The 20,043-nt window shown below is 39.3% G+C and overlaps 1 protein-coding gene across 2 annotated transcripts; it reads right to left on the bottom strand.

Annotated features, from left to right (window-relative positions):
• Nucleotides 1-108: 108 nt before the first annotated feature.
• On the bottom strand, nt 109-8,876 carry LOC120088148. Of its 2 annotated transcripts, none has more exons than XM_039045250.1 (6): nt 8,258-8,876; nt 5,234-8,128; nt 3,942-3,995; nt 1,318-1,690; nt 923-1,072; nt 109-588 (listed from the first exon to the last, which is right to left on the bottom strand). In XM_039045250.1, exons 1-4 carry the CDS (start codon nt 8,726-8,728, stop codon nt 1,433-1,435), a joined length of 3,678 nt encoding a protein of 1,225 aa, XP_038901178.1. In that variant the 5' UTR covers nt 8,729-8,876; the 3' UTR covers nt 109-588; nt 923-1,072; nt 1,318-1,432. The 2 variants fall into 2 exon arrangements, with proteins under 2 accessions (XP_038901178.1, XP_038901179.1); XM_039045251.1 differs by having other exon boundaries at nt 109-583.
• Between the last annotated feature and the right edge of the window lie 11,167 nt (nt 8,877-20,043).

Here is a 20,043-nt window from a genome sequence, read left to right as displayed (position 1 = left end):
TATCCAGTAAGATGTTGATAAAGTGTCACAAATATATTTAAACTCATTTCTCTAAAGTCCCTTCGCCTTTCAATAGTGGTTTACAACATTCTACTTATCCCTAAATTCTTAAAAGGAAAATTTTCACCAACTACATTTGATAAGAACATTCGAAGTTATATATTTACTATTACAAATTACAAGTCCAACTAAATATTGCCTACATATGCTTGATTTTGTATAAAGTACTCCAATATACAACGTAAATAAAAGCTATACAAATCTAAACATTCCAATATAAAAATTTCAAGAGCTAAATGAGAACACTTCATATGAACATCTTGTTTCAAATACACCATGGTCCGACTTGTTTTTGTTTAATTTGAACTCCCAGAAACAATATGCAGTGAGGGTAAAACGCAGGCCAACAGCATCGGAGAGTTTTCGAGGAACAGGGTTGGAGTGGCTGTTGCACAGTTGTGTTCTTTCTAGGGGTGTAAATGCTCAGACCGAATCGACGAACTGAACCGGTCCCCTCTTTGCTACTGTCAAGGATCAACTGCCAAGACTCTGGTAACAGTAGATTGATAGTTCAATACAAAATCTGCCCTGCAATTGAACCATGATTTGTGATGATAGTGTAGAGTAGACCAGAGATGTTAAATTTGACTTTAATCCAACAAAAATTACACCGCTCAAACGACAAGAAACAAATGGTCAAAGCATAAAACCCACACATCTCATTGACCACTCCTGCAAACCATCCTTATATATGATGTACACATTTATATGTATATTACCAACAAATGAGAAGCCACTTTCCACCAGGAAGGAACTAACAGTTGGAACAACTTAACGATAACATTGATAGGTAGATTCAAATTTCCAATAAAAACAGGAACCCAAACACCATCTACACAACAAAAACCGCAAAATGCAATACCTGGAAACAGCTTTATAGACTGGTCTCATCCAGTCTGGAAGAAGCAGCTCACTGCCACCGGGTATTCAGTGTATCGTAACGATAACTACTAAAGAGAAGTATCCAGGTAGACAATTCACATTTTACATCTGTAGTCATCGCTTGAGATAACTGTTGGTGAAAAAACCATGGGAAGAGTCCCACGTCAGAAAAGCTTAAATCATGCAACTAATGTCAAGTAAACTATTTCCAATCACTTAAATCTGCATCATAAATTTGCGGGAGCAATACATGCAGATAACAGGAAGTCGGAAACACTCCAGGAGGATATGAACAATGAAGTATAAATAGGGTGAGCTTGTGAATAAATAAAATAGTATGAAAAAAAATCTAATTAGCACGAAAACATGTCTTACCAGCACTTTTGATGAACCTGGTGAAATATGCATGCATCACTTTTTGATTGAATGACTGAAACCCTTCACAGATGCATGTCATACAGATCAAGTTTCCAAATGTTTAAAATTCTGATTATGTTTGAGATCCCTCATCTAGACTGCCAGACTTTGATAGGATCTGCAATGCTGTGCCCCCAATAATCCGTGCAGTCACTTCAGGTTGATGTTGAAGAGGGTTGAGAGGGTGAAGACTTCCATCCTCAAGTTGCACACCATAGACAAATGGAAGCCTGAGAGTTAGAAAACTCTCGGGGGGCAAGACCACTTGACATCCAAATGTGAACTGGAGTTTCTGCTGCCGTCCAGGAACAGAGGGGGGCAGGCACGACTCCTGTAAGTAGTTGATCAGTCAAGGGTGTAGTTGCACCCCATATCTCCATAACAACAACATATCATAGTGGATGAGGGCATGATGCATGTGAAAAACTAATTTTGATCAGGCTTGATACGCAAAACAAAATGTTTAGAAAACTCTTCAAGTATAAATTACGTAAAACTAGGAAAAAGAATGCTGTATGACATCGTCAAGTATAAATTACATAACACTAGGGGGAAAAAATGCTGTATGGCATGTTGTAATTAGATGCAATTACAGTTTGGCTTCTTTTGATTGTTAGATTGGAGAAGCTAGTTGCTGTAGCTCTAAAAGGCCAAGGTCTTTTATGGCAAAAATTTGTTGGGTTGTTGAATTTTAATATTACTATTAAAGCAGGTATGCATGAATTCAGGGAGAAATTGTGGTCTCTGTTATTTCTATTATTTTGTTTTTTTTTTCTCCAATTTCTTATTGAAATAAATGCAACTCACAAGTCCTTGCAGATGAATCTCCCCTTGGTGCATTCTCTGCAAATGCAGTGGTCGAGTATGGATCAGCTCTTCCTTAGTTACCATTCACTTTGAAGTTTTGGTAATGGCTGCTAGCCACCTTCAGTTTCTCTTAGGCCATTCCCTTAAGAACCTTAGATTGTTCAGTGCTTCTTTTGTGTGGTCACAAGTTCGAGAACAAAGCAAAGGTGCTTTAACTGAATGATATAAGGTCTCTCTCGTGGGAGGTGTGGTTTGAGAGATATAGGAGAAGTTTTCAAAAGGAGGAAAAGGTCATTTGGCATGTGACTCTTTTTCTGGCCTTTCTTCGAGAGTTTCCCCTAATTCTTTCTAATAACTACTCCTTATCCTTCATTCATTTGGAGAGTCCTTTTGTAACTCTTGGACTTTTTGTGAAGGCAGTTACCCTCCTCTGTAGCATCATTGTTTCCAGTTAAATTTTATATTTCTGAGTGAAAGAATGTATTGCAGAGGTGTGGAATTCAGTCAACAAAAATTCAGATCACCTTCAAAGAGCTTTGAATACTTGGAAATTTCTGAAGGGCTAATCTGGAAGCGTACACCTTGAATCAAAATCCTATCCAGAGTTCTGGTCAGTGAAAATAATGGAACTTTTTCTTATAAAGCCAAGATTAATCACATCAATGGTTTCGTAGGGAAAATGCTGATCTTGTCCTTAAAATATTTGGGAGCTAAAGTAGCTAGAGAAAGTGAGTATTTACTTCGGCACTATATGGAAAAACCGGTGCACTGCACAAGGTTCAAGGAAATTCCAACTCCAACCTTCAGCCAAACAGGAATTCCTTTCATTGAGTGAGAAAGTCAAACCCACATTTTTGTTTATTGTTCCTTCACTAAAAGCATGTGGCACAAAGTGCTGGACCACTTCAAACTGCCCTGGAGGCATTTGGCAAGTGTGGATCTCCTGCTTGGCAACATTTTCACAAGGTTTAATATTTGTGGTCAGTTTATTTACAGCTGTGCATTGAGAATTATTCTAAAGAGGAACAAAAGAAGTTCTCAGAAATTGAAGTGTGAGGGAGATGTGAAGGAATTGAAGTGTGAGGGAGATGTGAAGGATCTTGCTTTCTTCTAGTCACAAGATGGTATACTCGTTCTAGGAATTTTGTAATTTCATTCATTTTCTGTCCATCCCAACTAGGGAGATTTTTTATGATCTCCTTGATTCCGTTACTTCCATACAAGTTGGGATTTCTTTGTTTCCTTCTCTTGTACTTTGGTCCCAATAATATAACTGCTGCATATCGCAACAGGAGGGGAGGCACCAAAGCTGTCACTAATACATGGTTAGTAGACCATTGTAATTTTTAAGTGCTAAATTTGAATAGATTTGATAAGAGAAAATAAAGAGAGGGGAGAGAAACATATTTTCCATCCCTATTAATTAAGCAATGCACAAGCCAAGTCAAACTCGAGGAGAAATAACACAGCAAGGACCTACTTGAGAGTAGTTTAAAAATGGGAGCATGTTAGGATGTGCTAATAAGTAAAGCTTTTCTCCTTGTCTTTTATGATCATAAACCAAAGAAGTGAGTGGATTTTGATCAAATTGGAAGGAATCGTTTTCTTTCTCCTCTCAACTCCTAAAATCAGACATTAAAGAATGAAACAAACAAGGATTTCCACAGATCAACTAAATCTATTTTGAACTCTAATATAAATAAGATATAGCTCAACATTTCATCTTCCACCCTAAAATAATTAGGAATGCATATTCATAGAAAATCGGGACAAACCTCAAATTGTATCACTGGATGTGTAGCCAACACTACTGGAAAGGGAGGCGTCACCTGCCATCACATTTCCTGAGTTATTTTGGTTATTGAACAATCAAAAGAAAACAGTATGATAAACAAGATGCTCCTTTACAACGTGCTAGGAACCAAAATTATGAAAATTATTCATTTCATCATGGAATGTCAATTAGTGCAAGAGCCTAGTATGCCATAGACCTTTTTTCTTTTTCCTTTTAAAAAAGTAATTGCATGATGAAATTTACAGAGGAGAGGAACAAAACCCATTCCAGCCCTAACTAAGAAGTTACAAATAACTAACGTATGTTTGGAAGTGCTTTTGAAATGTCAAAAGTACCCTTTGTGCCATTCTTAAAAGCATTTCTCCCTCAAAATCATTATGTTTGAGAGTAACATAAAGTGCTTTGGGGAAAAGTAAATACAAATAGTAGTGCTTTCGGTCAAATGTCTTGTTAAGAGTACTTCTAAGAATGTTAAACTAAACATCAAAGTGATCCATAATTAAGCATGTTAGAAAGTACATTTTGAAAGGCTTTCGTGTCTTGCTCTTGCACTTCAAAGAATGCCTTGGGAATTGGGATGAGGTTCTAATTCTATGACAATGCACCAAAACTTAACAGAATATTATGAGCTTATTGCCTATTCAAAAATAAAGTTCACGTCTATATGTAATGTTAATATACTATTAAGTTATGATAATTCAGCATAGTATTACTTTTACCACCTAACCTTAAACAAAAATTGAAACCAAATATTTTAAGGATAAATCAATCCTACTGAAATCAATGAATTTAACAATAAATTTTAAAAAGAAAATTGGTAAAAAATAATAATAAATTTTAAAACGTTTACAAGAGAGAGTGAAATTAATACATGTGATGTTATTTAATTTAAATCAAGGCTTATCCTTCACATTGCCTTGAGGCTTATGTTTAATCCAACAAAAGAAAAGGCCGTGAGACCGTTTTAGGTTAAAAAAATATTAGCAATAATAGACGAGCAGGATAAAAATAACCAAGACAAGAATGCAAAAACAATGATCTCCTACAGCTTTTCCCCAATTCCCCCAACCTAATGGTTTCAAAGCATATTCTATTCTTTTTAGTCAAGTCATTCAAAGGACAGCAAAAAACACGACCAATTTAAAGTTTATTGCATCATCAAAAGAAAGCATACACTGAAAAAGAATAACATTGCTACAACAGTACTTAAAAGAGAACCAAGGGCATTAGAAGGGGAAAAAGAAAAAAAAAACTCATAAAAGAATGGCGTACCATGAAAATCCTTTGAAGTTGAGATATTGTGCCAGAGAACTTAACATTTGGGGGATCTTTCTCATTCTTTGGGAGCTTGCAATGTGGGCAGTTCATGAAAATTGGCAGGTCTTGATTCAACATGAAGAAACCAGATCCATTGTCCTCATTGCCAATAGACTTAACACCTTTTTCTTGGTCCTTCAAAGAATTGGAGACCGTTGCACTAATAGATGTCAGATTGTTTACCGTCATCCTTCTAATGCAGTTTGACTGGTCATCTGAATACATGCTGCCACCACTAACTGCATCCTTTAACTTATCTAAACTTCTCTGCTTACTTGAGCTAGTAGCATTTGCTACATTAACACTATCACGAGCTTTACCATGACGATCACTTTTACCATATTTCAGAGGATCAACCATATTGCATGCAGCACCTTGCACAGGAGTATGAGATTCTTTAGTTGTAGCAAAAGACGGTCCAAGTTCTTTAAGATGGTCAGGATTTAGTAGGAAACGGTGTCCATGAGGGCATTCGTGCTCAAAGCCAATATATACAAGTGTTTGATTCAGAAGAGGGTTTTTTGTTTTTTCAAGACTATTGACATTCATAGGAACTACATTAGTACCAATCTGTAGAAAGGAGTCACTATCTGAATGCTCATTGCTGCTAATCTTATTTGAGTTTTTTGAAATATTAATAACATTTTCAGAGTTCCTTGAGCCAAGGTTATCAACAGTAACATAGCCTCGTTCATGACTATTAACAACCTTATTTTGTTTGATACCCTTATCGATACCCGATGAAGAATGTTTCCTCTGCTGGAGAGGTGGAAATCCAACATCTAGACCTGATGATCCAGCTACAACCTCAGAAAAAGGTTTTCGCAGGGTAAAGTTGGGAAGAATTCTACCACTTGTGCTCTTTTTATCTTCAGCTTTAATGTTCCCTGAGGAATTTCTTTCATTATCAATCCCAGGCTGTAAATCCTCTGACTTCAGTTGTGCTACATCTGCCATCTTCATGTTTACATTTACATTGGGTTCAACCTTAGAGTCTACGAATGACTTAATTAAAGAACCATGTAACATTATATTATCTGTAAAATCGATTGGAGTCTTCCTTATTCGGGTACTAATTTTCCATTTGAATAGGAACTTTTGAGTAGGATAAAATCCACTCTGGAGCAAACCTTTTGAAGGTTCATAGTACTTTGCACCACCCACTCGAATCAGAGTCCATGATGATGGCTGAATGGGTCCTGTCATGCTTACTCCTGGTAACCGTACAACTGGAAGAAAATTGTCACAGTCAGCAAAATGGTTGAAGGTAACATTTGCTGATTCAAAATCAAAAGGATCAGATCGTAGTCGTCGTGAACGGCCGCAAGCACAAGCATGTATGAAGACATATCCGCTTGAATGATTTTTTGACATGGTTTCTAAAGGAGAGTCTCCATTCTCAGTGCTATGTCTCTGATGCATACATGGTTTTCCAGTCAGACTAACGGCATCACATAGTTGCCTCCCAGAATTCCAAATGGATTTGCATTCTTCCTCCAACCTTTTTGCAAAAAGTTGCACTGCAGGTCCCTTAACCATTGAATGGAAAGCAAGTAAAGCCTTCTCCAGGTGGGCTTCATGCTGTGAAGTGGGGTAACAAGCAGGTAAATCTCTAAGATAAACCTCCTTTGAAGCTGGCAATGCTCTTTCACACCATGAAGTTGAAAACTTCATATTTAAACCTTTACCACTTTCCAACCAAGATACAGCGATATCTAAAGGATCCATACCCTTCAAAGCATTTCCCTCAATCGATGCAGAAGGAATGTGCCGGTGACGTGGTTTTTGCTTACTGATTTCCACTTCATCTATGCAACCACCTTTTGCAGAGAGAATCCCCTGGAGAATTAGTTGACTTGAAGATAACCAAATTTCCATACTTGGAAGTTCAGGAGTATTAAAGGTTTTTCCAGATGCAGCTGAGGCGGCAGCTGCAGCTGCTGCAACAGCAACCATGCCAACCCCACCAGCTGACCCACTGCTTGTACTATGGACCAACCCACCTCTGCCCCTTAGAATGTCAGACTGCCGATAAATAAATTCCTTTAGAGATACTATATCCTCTTTGCTAGCACTTTGACCAAGACTTTCAAGCAGAAGAGAATCTGAAGTAGCTTTTCCATTCAAAACATCTTCCACAAGGCTAGTAGCAAACTCCAGAGACTCAGCCGTCATATTTGCAGACCTGTCCACCAGAACAACAGCTTTCGATGCATCAAGTGAAAACAAAGGTGCAGAACTTGAGGCACCTCCACCTCTAGACCCTACATGACTAGTGTCAGAACCAGTAAGCGTACGACATTTCTTGATTAGAAAGCGAATTTGTGCTTCAAGAGACGACTGCAATTTCTTCCTAAAACCACCTTCTGATTTGCTCACAGGACGAGCAAGCACAACTACAGATCCGGAACCTTTAACAGGCAAGTTTGGCCAGGATATACTGTCTGAACTTGAAGACTGATTAAGTGATATCGTATCTATTCCCTCCACATTAGAACTAGTCATTGGGCCATCTAAGAAGTCGTCAATAAAAATAAAAAGTATGACTGGAGTACACTGCCCAGGAAACAATGAGGTATAAGAACCTAAACCAGACATGACAGAGATGCCGGAAGCATTTCGTGTTAAGATGGAACCACTTCTAATTGGAGAAGAATTATTAGATACAGCTGCTGAAGCAACAGACCGTGAAGCAGATGAAGACTTCAACCTAGATGGCAATGGTGGTGTAGCCCGAGATTTTACAAATGGAGTTAAAACATGCTTAGCAGATTGTAACGCTCTAAATTTTTTCAAAATACTAGTATCAAACCGCGACCCCTCCTGAATATATATGATTACATGACAAACCTGCATCAGTAATTGAGTTAAATGCTTACCAAGAGCTCATAACATTTCGATCGAGGGTACAGACAGACAATCTAAGTTAAACCATCTTGATGAAAAAGAAAAAGAAATGAGAAATTGACGAGCACTCACAGAGAACATAAAAAGCATTCCCTGAAGATCGCCAAAATCATGCTCTTGAATCTCCGAATCGTAACCTGCTTCGGAATCAAACACGGAGCCCCTATGGGAAGAAAATTGCAAAAAGAGAATGCCTCTTTCCTCCTCGTGGTAATAACTAATTCTTCGCCGCTTGAACCATTCTCGAACTTCCTCTTTCTCGACATCCAACTTTTTATCCAATTTACCGGACCCAAAGACGTTGGAATCGATAACCCGATTGATGAGTTGAATCGAATCATCGGGTCTCCTCCCAATGAAACCGACGACGACGACAGTGTCGGAAAAGCGAGGAAAGGATGGCGACGGCAACGGCGAGGAAGGAGAAAATGAAGTAGAGGGTTCCGGTGAGGCAGAATGAGGAGGGAGAGAAGAGGAAGTGGGTGCTGATAAGGGTGGTGGCCGGACAAGAACTCGCACAGAGGATGGATTGGGTAAGTCCATGAATGAGAGAAAAATTGAGCTCCCGATGCAACTGAAAACTGCTTCGCTGGTTTAACTTCCGATGCGAAGCCCAATTCCTTGGCGACCGCCGAGGCGGGGAAACTCTTTTCTTTTCTTTTCTTTTTGTTTTTTTGTTTTCCCTTTTTTTGCCTTTTTTTTTTCCTTTGGAAAATGGTATAAAATAACACCATCTAAGTTTTTACCTTACAAAACTAGCATCTTTTTTAAAATTTATAAAAAAAAATTTTCTCAATCCATCTTGAGACCACAATATTTTAGTTAAAAAATCAACTTTTTCCAACCATAATTGTTTGATGCTTTCTCGCTATATCTCGCAAGATTATATACTGAGATTATGTGCATCTCGGTGCTAATCTCGAGCATGCACCGAAATTCTATATATTTGAGCTTTCTCGATGAAATCCCAAACATAATTAGCATCGAGATTCTATATATATCTCAAATCTTATTCAGTTTTTCGAAAAATTTGATATTTCCCAAAATTTAAAAATGTTGAATCAATTTGGAAAATCCAATTTAATAATTGGAAAACGCATTTGGAATTTTGAAAATTCATAAAAGTTTGAAAACATAAATTATGCTAATGATTTTAAAAATTATATAATAATTTGATATAATATTTAATAAACATAACCGAGTTTGGAGAAAATTTGAAAATAGTATAAGATATGGGAAGATTGCAAACAAAATAGCAAATCTTGGTATATAATCCAACGAGATGTATCAAGAAGGCCCAAACAATAGATAAGTTGAAAAAAAAAAGTTGATTTTTAAACTATTCTCGATGGTTGATCTCCCTCGATATAGACCGAGAAAAACTATTTTTACGAGTTTCCAAAATCGTGCTGGTTTTGTAAGGTGAAAACCTAAACGTGCTATTTTCCGCAATTTTCTTTTTTTTTTCAGGGGTTTTTGCAGGGAATGCCACTTTTTAGGAGTCCAAGTGAAATTTGGCTCGATATTCAAATTTGTTTGAAAAATGACTATTACTTATGTCATCTGCATGCGAAATTACCATCTCATCCTCAAACCATGCGAGGTCATAGCGCTCAAATGAATTCTCATTTCTTCCTCTCGCTTCTCACTCATTCCTTCTGTTCTCTATCAGACACAACTACAACTTTTTTCTTCAATTTTTTTCCTCCGCAAATTTTTCTTCTCACTTTTTGTTCCTAGTTCTCGTTTATTGCTCTAGCTTTTCACTCCTTTTTCTTGTTCCTCATCAAACACAACATTGCCTCTCGCTTATTCCTCTTGTTCCTCATCATACACAACTGCAACTTTTTTCTTCGGTTTTTTCCTTTGCAAATTCTTCCTCTCGCTTTTCATTCCTACCTCTCGCTTCTCGCTCCTTCATCTCACTTCTTGTTTTAGCTTCTCACTCCTTTCATTCCTACCTCTCGCTTTTCATTCCTTCCTCGCTTATTCCATTAGTTTCTCTCTCTCTCACTTCTTGCTCTTTTCGCTTGTATCTCATCAGACACAACTACATTTTTTTTTCTTTGAGAAAAAATTGCAGAAGGAAGAAGGAAGAGAGAAAAAAATTGACTAATATAAGAAGAATGCAGAAGAACAATGGGAAGAAGAAAAAGACAACGACTAAAAAAATGCAAAAAGGAAAAATAAACGAAAGAAGAAACAAGGAGAGAAGAATAAATAATGCAGAAAAAATGGGAAAAAGTTACAAAAAGAAGAAGGAATAAGAAATTAGGGTTCAAGTGGTAATTTTATTGGATGATGACATTAGCAAATTTATAGGATGATGATATTAGCAAAGACCAACGTTCATTTGTTTCTAAAGTTGGGGCTACCTTTCATTTGGATTCTTATGAAGAGCCCTCTATACAACTTTTAAACTTTCACATTATTTGGTGATTGTTTTAAACGACAAAACTACTTGAATAAAATTATTGATTGGTTATGCGATATCTTACCTTATTTTACATTTAACTTATTAAATAAAAGTGTTTACCCTATCTTTTTTACACTTCCACGTTAAATTAAGAAAGAAAAACTCTATTTGGTTAACAATTACATGTCAATTAAAATAAATTCCTATATTCTAGTGTGTTAAATAATAGTATATATTTTTTTTAAGAATCACATTTTATCTTTCTATATCTCATGCTCACGTTAATATAATTTAATTTAAAATCAAATCAAATTGGAATCAAAATTTTCTCTATAAATAGTTAAATTCAACATCTCATATTCATCAGGTATTTCCTCTCCCTTTTCATTCTTTTTTTTTTCAAGAATTTTGTAAACATCTCTCCCTAACATTTTTGCTTTTTTTTTTTTTTTTTTTTTTTTTTTAATAGAAATTTGGAAATTTTGTGTACATTCAAGTATATTTATTATTATTATTATTTTAATCTTGTTAACATCTTATTTTTATCTAATAATAATAATTAATTGTTAATATTTATTTATATATATATATATATATATATATATTACATATAACATCCCGGAATCTTAGGTAAGATTTAAATTAATTCGTTTCTTTTAATTTTCAAGACCAAAGATTAGGCAATTAAATAATTTATTGGTGTTTGAGCTTTTTTTTTTTTTTTTTTTTTTTTTTGGAAAAGTAAAATTGGGGTTGTTATATTTATTTTTCTATTTATTTCATTTTGTCTTGTTTTGCCTTTTCCTAAAAGAATTAGCGTTAAGGCCTTAAAGGTTTGGTTATTTAAAAAGAGGGACCTCGAGAAGCGTGCAGTAGAAAAAAAAGTGAGGAAAAAAAAAAGAAAATCTTCTTCTCCTTCTCCCAGTCGATGCCTCCCTCTCCCAGCTCTCTTCTCCCAGTCGGTTTTCTTCTTTCAGCCGTGCGAGGAGCCCGTCGCCTAGCCGTAGTCGCCGTCAATCGCGTACCAAGAGGCGTCGCCGTTCATCGTCTACCCGAAGCCGCGTTCGTCCAGCCGCCGCTAACGCCACATGTCCCTGCTTCAATTCGTTGTTCTAGACTTACGCCGACTACCTTCGTCGACCTCAACCAGGTCCGCTGTCTCCGTGAAGACGTGAGCCACGCCATCTGCAGCCATCCTCAGCTGCGTCCTACCGTTGTCATCAAAGCCGTCAACACCAGCAGCAGTGGTCGTCCGTACCGCGTCGAGCCTGCTCGTGTGGCCTCTGTTCGCGTCCTGTAGGGTAAGAACTTGGTCGTTTTGGTCAGTTCTTTTGAGGTTTCTTGAAAGATCTTAGCTATTTAGTAAAATCTTGGCTTGACGTTTGGTCCAATGTTGAATCAGGAGACTAAAGTGGAGGTTCTAAGGCGTTGTAGCAGCCGCCAAAGCCTTCATTGGTTATTTTTGGCAAGTTTTGGGGGTAAGTTGTGTGAGGTTTGCTGAATTAATTTGTTTGGATTTTGGGAATTTGCCCCACAAATTGAACTGTGTATTTGTGGTTGGTGTTAGGAGCTTTGACTCAAGCCTTTCCTAATTTAGGAGGGAGTTTCAGCTATTCGTTTTCTTTTGCATGGGCCTAAACCCAAGGTAGGCGACTTACTAAAGGTTTACCCTCGAACTTAAGCATGCGTACCACTAGTTCTAATTGGAATGTAATATTTTTATATGTCTGTATATGGATGGATGAATAGGGAACGATTATGTAGTCTTAGCATGATTTATACGTTGGATGAATGCTTATGTTTGTATGAGATTGCAGTGACTGTTAGTGTTTCCATTGGACTATGCACATTACATACTGTGAGCCTTCGAGCCCACACCCTATGCTAAGGACACCACTTATGTTTATGTTAGTACCCACCGAGGTCACTACTTATGAAAGCATACCTTCGGGTTCGCCCCTTATGCTTATGCCCATACTTATGCCTACGCCTACGATGCCATTGTGCACTTGTATCTTGATGGGAAGGCTAACAGATCACTGAGTGGGCCCAGTAGTGGGTCGTTTACTGAGTATACTCTTATACTCGTCCTTTTCCTTTCATGTTTTTTAGGTAAAGGTAGAGATAAACCGGCGAATGATAAGAGAGATCAGTGACCTGGCCATTTAGACGAATTATTGCTTTCGCACTTAGGTTTCATGTACTAGTGTCTAGGTTAGGAGTCAGGCATTTTAAATCTTATGAAATATTCCTTCATTTTATTTATTGATTTATTTAATTGTAGGGTACTCGAACGGTATTTTCGGATTTCTCTTCTTTATTTATTCGAGCTTTATTTAATGAAATAAATTTTTTTTTATCTATTTTATTTAATTATTCTTTGAGAAATGTATTGTCAAGCCTATGAATGCATAAAGTAGTGTCCTAGAAACATACTAAAAATTTGGGTCGTTACAGTTGGTATCAGAGCCTAAGTTTTAGGTTCTGTAGACTGACTTACATCGTGAGTCCAAACTGTTCCTTATGGCCACAAATGGATCTCTCATCATCACCAGGTGTGTCGTTTAAAGTTCTTTAAGGAATTATGTATGAATCTTACCTATTGTGTAATCAATTGATGGTTTACCCTATTAGCGATTATTAAAGTGTTACGTGTGGTTATCAAGTATAGCACCACGAACTAGAAGAAGGGGTAGTCGAGGTAAGAAAGTAGTTGGGGAGCAAGACCCTGACATATAAGACTCTGAGGTGCAGAGTCAAGAAGTGCGGGACCCGCCACCTATTAACCCTTTTAGGTCAACCTGGCAAAGGTTTAGGCCAAGAAGCGAGCCTCGAACTTCAACTGTACCCCCGCCAGAACTGTCGTCCTCAGAAATTCCAGTAGAGTATACAACCATGGCTGCAGCTATTAGGAATGTCGTCACACAGGCCGTAGTAGGGCAGCTAAGGGATATGGTTGCCGAGCAAATAGCTCAGCACGCACAGTCGTAGCAGGTGCCATCCTCGTCGGTCCCATTACCACAAGTTCAGAATCAAGATAGAGCCCCAAACCGGACTGTGGCAGGCCCTTCCTTAGAGGCCGAATATTTATGGGACTTCAAAAAGTATGATCCCAATGTTTAACGGGTCCCTGAAAGACCCCACAAATGTAGAGTTATGGTTGTCCACTATGGAGGGGATTTTTTAGTACATGAGGTGTCCAGAGGAGCAGAAGTTGCAGTGTGCCGCTTTTGTTCTCATCGATAATGCCAAGCACTAGTGACGTGTTGGGATTATAAAAGGAATGGGTGATGGGGTTATTGCATGAATCATGCGTTGGACATGCTTAAGTTATGCGTTTATGCCCATGCGTCAGAGGTCATGCGTTGGAATGAAAATGTGTTAATCTAGTATGCAATGACCATGAGTTTCTATCACAAGTTTTCTTGCCTTCTCGCCAAGTATAACGAAAACGCAAGTTTCTCGAGTAATCCGAGGTGGAACACAGGGATTTGTCACTCAATAATGCTTGTGAAGTAATGCGTTTGAGGCGATGAATAAAAGTAAAAAGAAGAAGTTTAATGGATATACACACTACTTCTACTCTTAACTAAACAGATTGAGCAATAGGAGACTTGCGATGAGAATTGGTAGATACACAATAATCGTTAACACATAGTAATGTTTATTATCTTAAATCGCTCAAGTAATCCCAGCTCATCTCACTAACGCATCGCACACCTCTCGGTGGTCAGCCGCATGACTATATCTCTATATTTCATGGTTGCGTCGAGCATAAGATTGTGCCTATCTTTAAGAACAATGCATACTTTGTTTTAGTACGCTCCATCTCTTATCTTCTCAGGCAGTTAGACGCGGCTAATTAACTTATAGACAAGCATTGCAACATCCCATAGACAAGTGTTACTACAGCCTTTCACCAAGCAAAGAGGATTAACTCACTATACTCGCACAACGCACACCTCTCAGTGGGTTGCTACATGCGTTCTATCTCTATGCTACACGATCAAGTATGCAATCGCCTTTGATAAATAAACGATGAAGGTAAATGATGATAAAGATAAAGATGATGAAGAATGTGGCATTGAAGGAATCAAGATATGCATTGATTACAAAATGTCTTAATATCTTAAGCTAAAATGTAATACAATACAGAGGTCAGAGGAGAAATGAAAGACTCTGCGTCAAGCTGCTGGTGGTGCCATGGATGAATGGTGGAGATGTCTCTCTCGAGCTCTGTCTCCGGCGAAAGCTCCAGTCGTCACTCGGTCTAGTTTGTGGAGATGAAGAATTCTCACTGAAAATCTCGCTCATACTCTCATCTGTGATCGTAAACCTCTACCTTAAGGCAGAAGTTCGGATGTCTTGAAATGAAGGTCCAATAGGCTATTTATATAGTTTAAACGCCGACAGCTATCATATTTCGTTATGTCTCACTGCTGCCTTTGTCACGGTATGGGCAATGTCACATCGTCTTATCTTGTTGATACTCTCAAGGTATGTGTCCGAGCTTAATTCAGCTTAAGTATCAATGCGTTCTACCCATCTTGCGATCGTCCTTCTATTATGGTTGTCACATCGTGGCCGCAATCTCCAATTGATCACCGCATTCACTTGATCACCTCAACTTCCATGCGATGGACGCATGCGATCACCGCATGCATTTGTCTATGCGATAGCTCGGTTTTCAACGCATGCATTTGTCTTTGCGGTTGTCTGGCTTCAGCGCATGCGTTTGTCTGCGATTGCTTATTTCCAACGCATGCGTTTAAATCCTGCGATAGCTACAAAAATAGACACTTTGGCACGGAGTAACACATAATATTGGGGCCAGTGAGGATTTAGGTGCTAATCGCCACAAAACTCAATTTTTTCACAAATTCTAAGTATTATCACTGCATTTTCTACTTATTAGCCCTCATAATTTTAAATAAAAGGCTTATAATAATTGGTATTTCTGCCAGTAATCATGGCACTTAGCTGAAAGAATGATAGAAGCTAGTAGGGGCCAAGCCACGTGGGACCAGTTCAAGGAGCGGTTTTACGAGAAGTACTTCTCTGCTCACGTGAGGTACAACAAGCAGGCTGAGTTTATGAATCTGAAGTAGGGGACCATGACAGTAGAGGAGTATGAGGAGGAGTTTGACAGGTTGTCTTGTTTCTCCTCTAATCTGGTGTATAATGAAGCAAAAAGGGCTGAAAGATTTGTGCAAGGACTTTGAGACAGGGTGCGAGGTATTATGCAAGCTCTGGAGACTCCCACCTACGCTGCGTGTAAGCTGTCTGTTTGTCCTCAAGCATATCCTATACTAAGGCAATTCAGCTCAAGTCCTGTCTTTGCTTTGCGCCGATCAACTACTCAGAATGCTATTCCTCTACATAATTTCTCAAAATCACTTGTTCTTTCTATTCTTTAAACATTTCTTCAGCATGCTCTACTTTGGTCTTACCTTAGACAAACCTCTGCTCAAAGTTCCCTTCTTGTTTCGAAAAGATGTTTTTTTTTTTCTTGTAAAAAATGAAATGTACCTTTTATGTCATAGTCTGGTTTGCATCTTACCATAGAGATCATTGATCATGGTTACACTCTTCGTTTTGGCTTGCTCCCACGGGTGTCATGCAAACATCCAACTTTGGTTGTGTACCAAGCTCAACCTGTCTCTTATACACATCTAGATGTGTATAAGAGACAGATTCAACTTTAACTCTTGTCCCTTGGCCAAGTTTTTACTTTAGCTGGTTAGTGGAGTTGTCTCTTTCTTTTTTTTGTTTTGTATTGCGTCGATCTTGGCAACCTACCTTTGTTTTAGCTTACCTACATGAGTGTCATGTGAAGTATTTAACTACGAGCAGGTTCCTTTCACGACTTAACTCTTATTAGGTTGGGATTTTCCTTTGCGCTAACAGCGGAGTTTTTTTTTCTTTCGTTTTTTAAGATGAACGCATCTGCTCAGACCCTTCCTTTCATTTTTGAAGATGAACGTATCTGCTTGATCGCATCTGCTTATACCCTTCCCACCCCCAAATTTAGAGGGTCGTAAGGTTCTCATTGCGTCGTTTTTTACAGAAAAGACAAAACACTTAGTCAAAATTTTGAAAAGAAGATTTGAGTAGAGTCTTGTACTAGATAAGGTAAAGTTGAAACTATTGTGACGAATTGTCTAAGTGTTAGGCAGAAAATGCGATCTATAAAGAAATTGCGTTAAGGTTATGCATAATACTAGGCATAATAGCGTAAATAAACGATGTAAAAGAAAAAAAAATACAGCATTGAATTGACAAATGATGATATAAACAAAGAGGCCAAGAAATAAGAAAAGATAGTCATTCCATATATATAAATTGACTAAGTTCAAAAGATTGTAATGACCGCAAACACAAAAATTTCAAAAAAGTTGAAGAAAGAAAATATAAAGGTAGGGAAAAAGGTGATACACCCCCAAATTTAAACTTGAGGCAGGGGTTTATTGTGGGGCGGAGGTTGCGGAGGAGCTCCAGGCAACGCTTCTTGAAAGAAAAGGAGGTTGTCACAGATGTTGAGGAACCACGGGACCATGTAAATATGTGGTTAAGAAGTTGAAGTACTCGTGGTTGCGTTCTGCTAACTGCCTCTGATTCAGGCAAAGAGTAAAGATATTGTGTTGTATGTTGATCATCGCTTGGCGCAGCTCTATGTTGCTTTCCCGCAATTCCATGAGAGCTTGGCAGAAAGAGGAGAGTTCTTGGGTTAAGAAGCCCCGCATATCCTCAAGGGCAGCAACAATGGATGCGGTGGGGGAGAGTGCCATTGATGTCTCACTTGCATCGGTTTGGGGCTGAGTGGAAGGGCCTGCACCCAAACTGTATGGGTTATCAACATACGGTGAAGCTCTAAGGGACAGGTGGGGTGGCGAGGGATGGCTAATGGATGTTGCTGGGGATGGGGGGTTGGAGTCAAGGGCAAGAAGAAGGTTGGTAAAATGATCGTGAAGAGGGGAAAGGGACTCAATGGTGGGGTTTGGTGGTTGGATGACTAAAGGTAAAGGAACTTCCAAGGGCTCATTAGGTGGCTGATGCGATGCACTGCCTTGGATAACTTCCTTGCTCTTGTCATTGCGTCGCCATCTTTTGGGTCTGGGTGGTTATGACGCATTAAGATCGATGAGAAGCCACTTTAGTGGAGGCTCAGGGCCTGTCTCTTATACACATCTAGATGTGTATAAGAGACAGATGTAATATACAGCCATGACTCGATCCCTTGAAATTTTTTTTGTCATGAGTGGTTGGGATGAGCCGCCTCTTCACCAAATAGACCCATAGACGTGCTTCTGGCAGCAGACGGTTGGATGCGAGGGTCCTAATGCCAGTCAAGGACACCGTCCAATTGGTGCTTGGTTGCGCCAATATTCTCAATGCGTCCTCCATGTGTTCTTTAGCAGGATCATCAATCAGTTTGTTGCCAAGTGCTTTCAACAAATTTTTTACTTGATAAAGCTGATTGATGTCCTCGGCGCTAAATGGCACTACCCTCCCGTCAACGACCATCGCATCTTCGGTGTCGTGGAGCCGACCATGATAAAAGGCCTGCATTACCGTAGGGATGACTATGGATGGGCATTGACATAAAGTTTCCCATCCAAGCTCCACTATGATGCTGATGATGAGGTCTAGTAGTAGGGTCGGCACAGGGAAGAAACCCATTTCCATTAGTAAATCATCATTTTCCTTTCGACCTTTTGGGCGCCTCTTGGTAGGCGAAGACTCGCTGCCTTCCACCTTTTCTTGAGCAGACGTAAGGCGGGTCTTTTGTCGTTTGATGCGTTCCTGTTCCTTGTCCTGCTCTTGTTTTTCCCTTTCCCATTCTTCTCTCTCTTTCCTCTTTAACTCAATGTTGCGTTGTACTTTGGCTCTTCGACGCAACTTCTTTTTGTCCTTCTTCTTTTTCCCAACTTTATCCTATTCTTGCATTTCTTTTTCGAATTGCAAGCCTTTTATTCTCTTCCTCCTCTACCCTTACGTTGGCAAGCGAACCTCCTCGTCATGAAGCCTTCTAGCCAAATCGGCTGAGGTGATGATTTGACGCGTATGTGCCATTTTTTCTTCCTTCTCCTTCAATTCCCTCCTCCGTTCTTCTCTCTCATTCTCTATGCATTCAATTATTTCTAGGTCTGTTGTGGACCCTTGCGACGCTGCATAAGTGGGCTGATGTCAGGATCTTCTTTGTCATCCGAACCTCAGAGTTGAGCCTCCGTCGCAGCTAATCTTAGATGCGGAAATGAGGATTTTTTCCGCGATGATGGTTCAAGTTACGTTGACATCCCCCTTTCCACCCTTGCGGTGGTGGATTCTCCTTCGATGACCGGGCTTTCCACCCTCTGCCTTCGTTCTTCTTCTTTTCTTAGGCGTCTCTCTTCACGCCTGCGTTTCCTTCTCTCGACTCTCCTATTCTCCTTCCTTTCTTTTTATTTCTGGGCCACTTCATTCTTTTCTACCCGTTGTTCTTCAACTTTCTTCTCCACCTCCTTCGCGAGCTGCTCCACCCGCCTTCGCGCCTTCACATCCTCCACATCTACCCTAATGGGTCCCTCATTGGAGTCTGCTGGGGCATTCTCCTTAGGATCCAAGATTGTGGGGGTCATCCTTCGCGACGCTAAAACCAACTCCTCCTCCAATAGCATGGACTAGTTCACTACTCACGCTTCCGACAGCCCCCCGTTCTTCTCCAAATAGCTTAAAATGCTCCCAAATACCTCTTATCATCTTTTCTTTGATGTTCACTTTCAATTGGAGATAGTGGGAGCGCCATCTCAGAACTGGTGGTAGGGGCACTCTCCGTGCTCGGCCCCTCTCGACAAGTAGATGGAGATGCAGACGCTGAAGGCTTACACTTGGGTTTCCTGGCGATTATGGGGCCTGGTCTTCGCTGAGCTGTGAGGAGGCAACTGACGGCGAGAAAGGCTACTTCCCGCGCAGAGACTGGGGCTTTGGAGGGAGATGATGGTTGGGAAGAAGAGTGTGATGATTGTCTAGCCATGGATTTAGGTGAAGGGAAAAAAGAGAGTGACGCTTTTGGGTAGGGGAAGAACGGGTAGGGTTTTGAGTATGCAGAGGATTTTGGAGAGGTTTGAATAAAAATTCGGAAGTAAACTCCTCAATGAGGTTGGGGGGAGGGTTTATAGGTTGGGCCTTGACATACCGAAAATGCGCTCAGCAGGCCTTGGTCATCCAAAAAGCCTGCCACGTCCCTCACCATTATGACCTAACAGACAAAAGATGTCCTTTCGTCTGCTATGCTATAATGATCCTCGGGAGCTTAAACGCTCGTACGTTTAACCTTCTCCGTAAATTTTATTTTATTATTATTTTTTAAATTAAATAGAAGATGGGCGCAATGCATACCCATTATCGCATTGTATATTCGACATAGCAATGCTTATCTCAAAACCATGATGATAAGTCATTG

This window comes from Benincasa hispida, chromosome 10, assembly GCF_009727055.1.
Source record: "Benincasa hispida cultivar B227 chromosome 10, ASM972705v1, whole genome shotgun sequence".
NCBI lineage: Eukaryota > Viridiplantae > Streptophyta > Magnoliopsida > Cucurbitales > Cucurbitaceae > Benincasa > Benincasa hispida.
Note: the sequence above shows the minus strand (reverse complement) of the source record. Positions and strands in the feature narration are given on the sequence as shown.

Bases quoted from the DNA above. Each gene is read 5' to 3' on its own strand.
- LOC120088148 (XM_039045250.1), bottom strand. From the start codon at position 8,728: ATGGACTTACCCAATCCATCCTCTGTGCGAGTTCTTGTCCGGCCACCA. The intron at 3,996-5,233 runs GTACGCCATTCT...ATGTGATGGCAG, and splicing joins AACTTCAAAGGATTTTCATG to GTGACGCCTCCCTTTCCAGT. The intron at 1,691-3,941 runs GTTTGTCCCGAT...AACTACTTACAG, and splicing joins ATCCAGTGATACAATTTGAG to GAGTCGTGCCTGCCCCCCTC.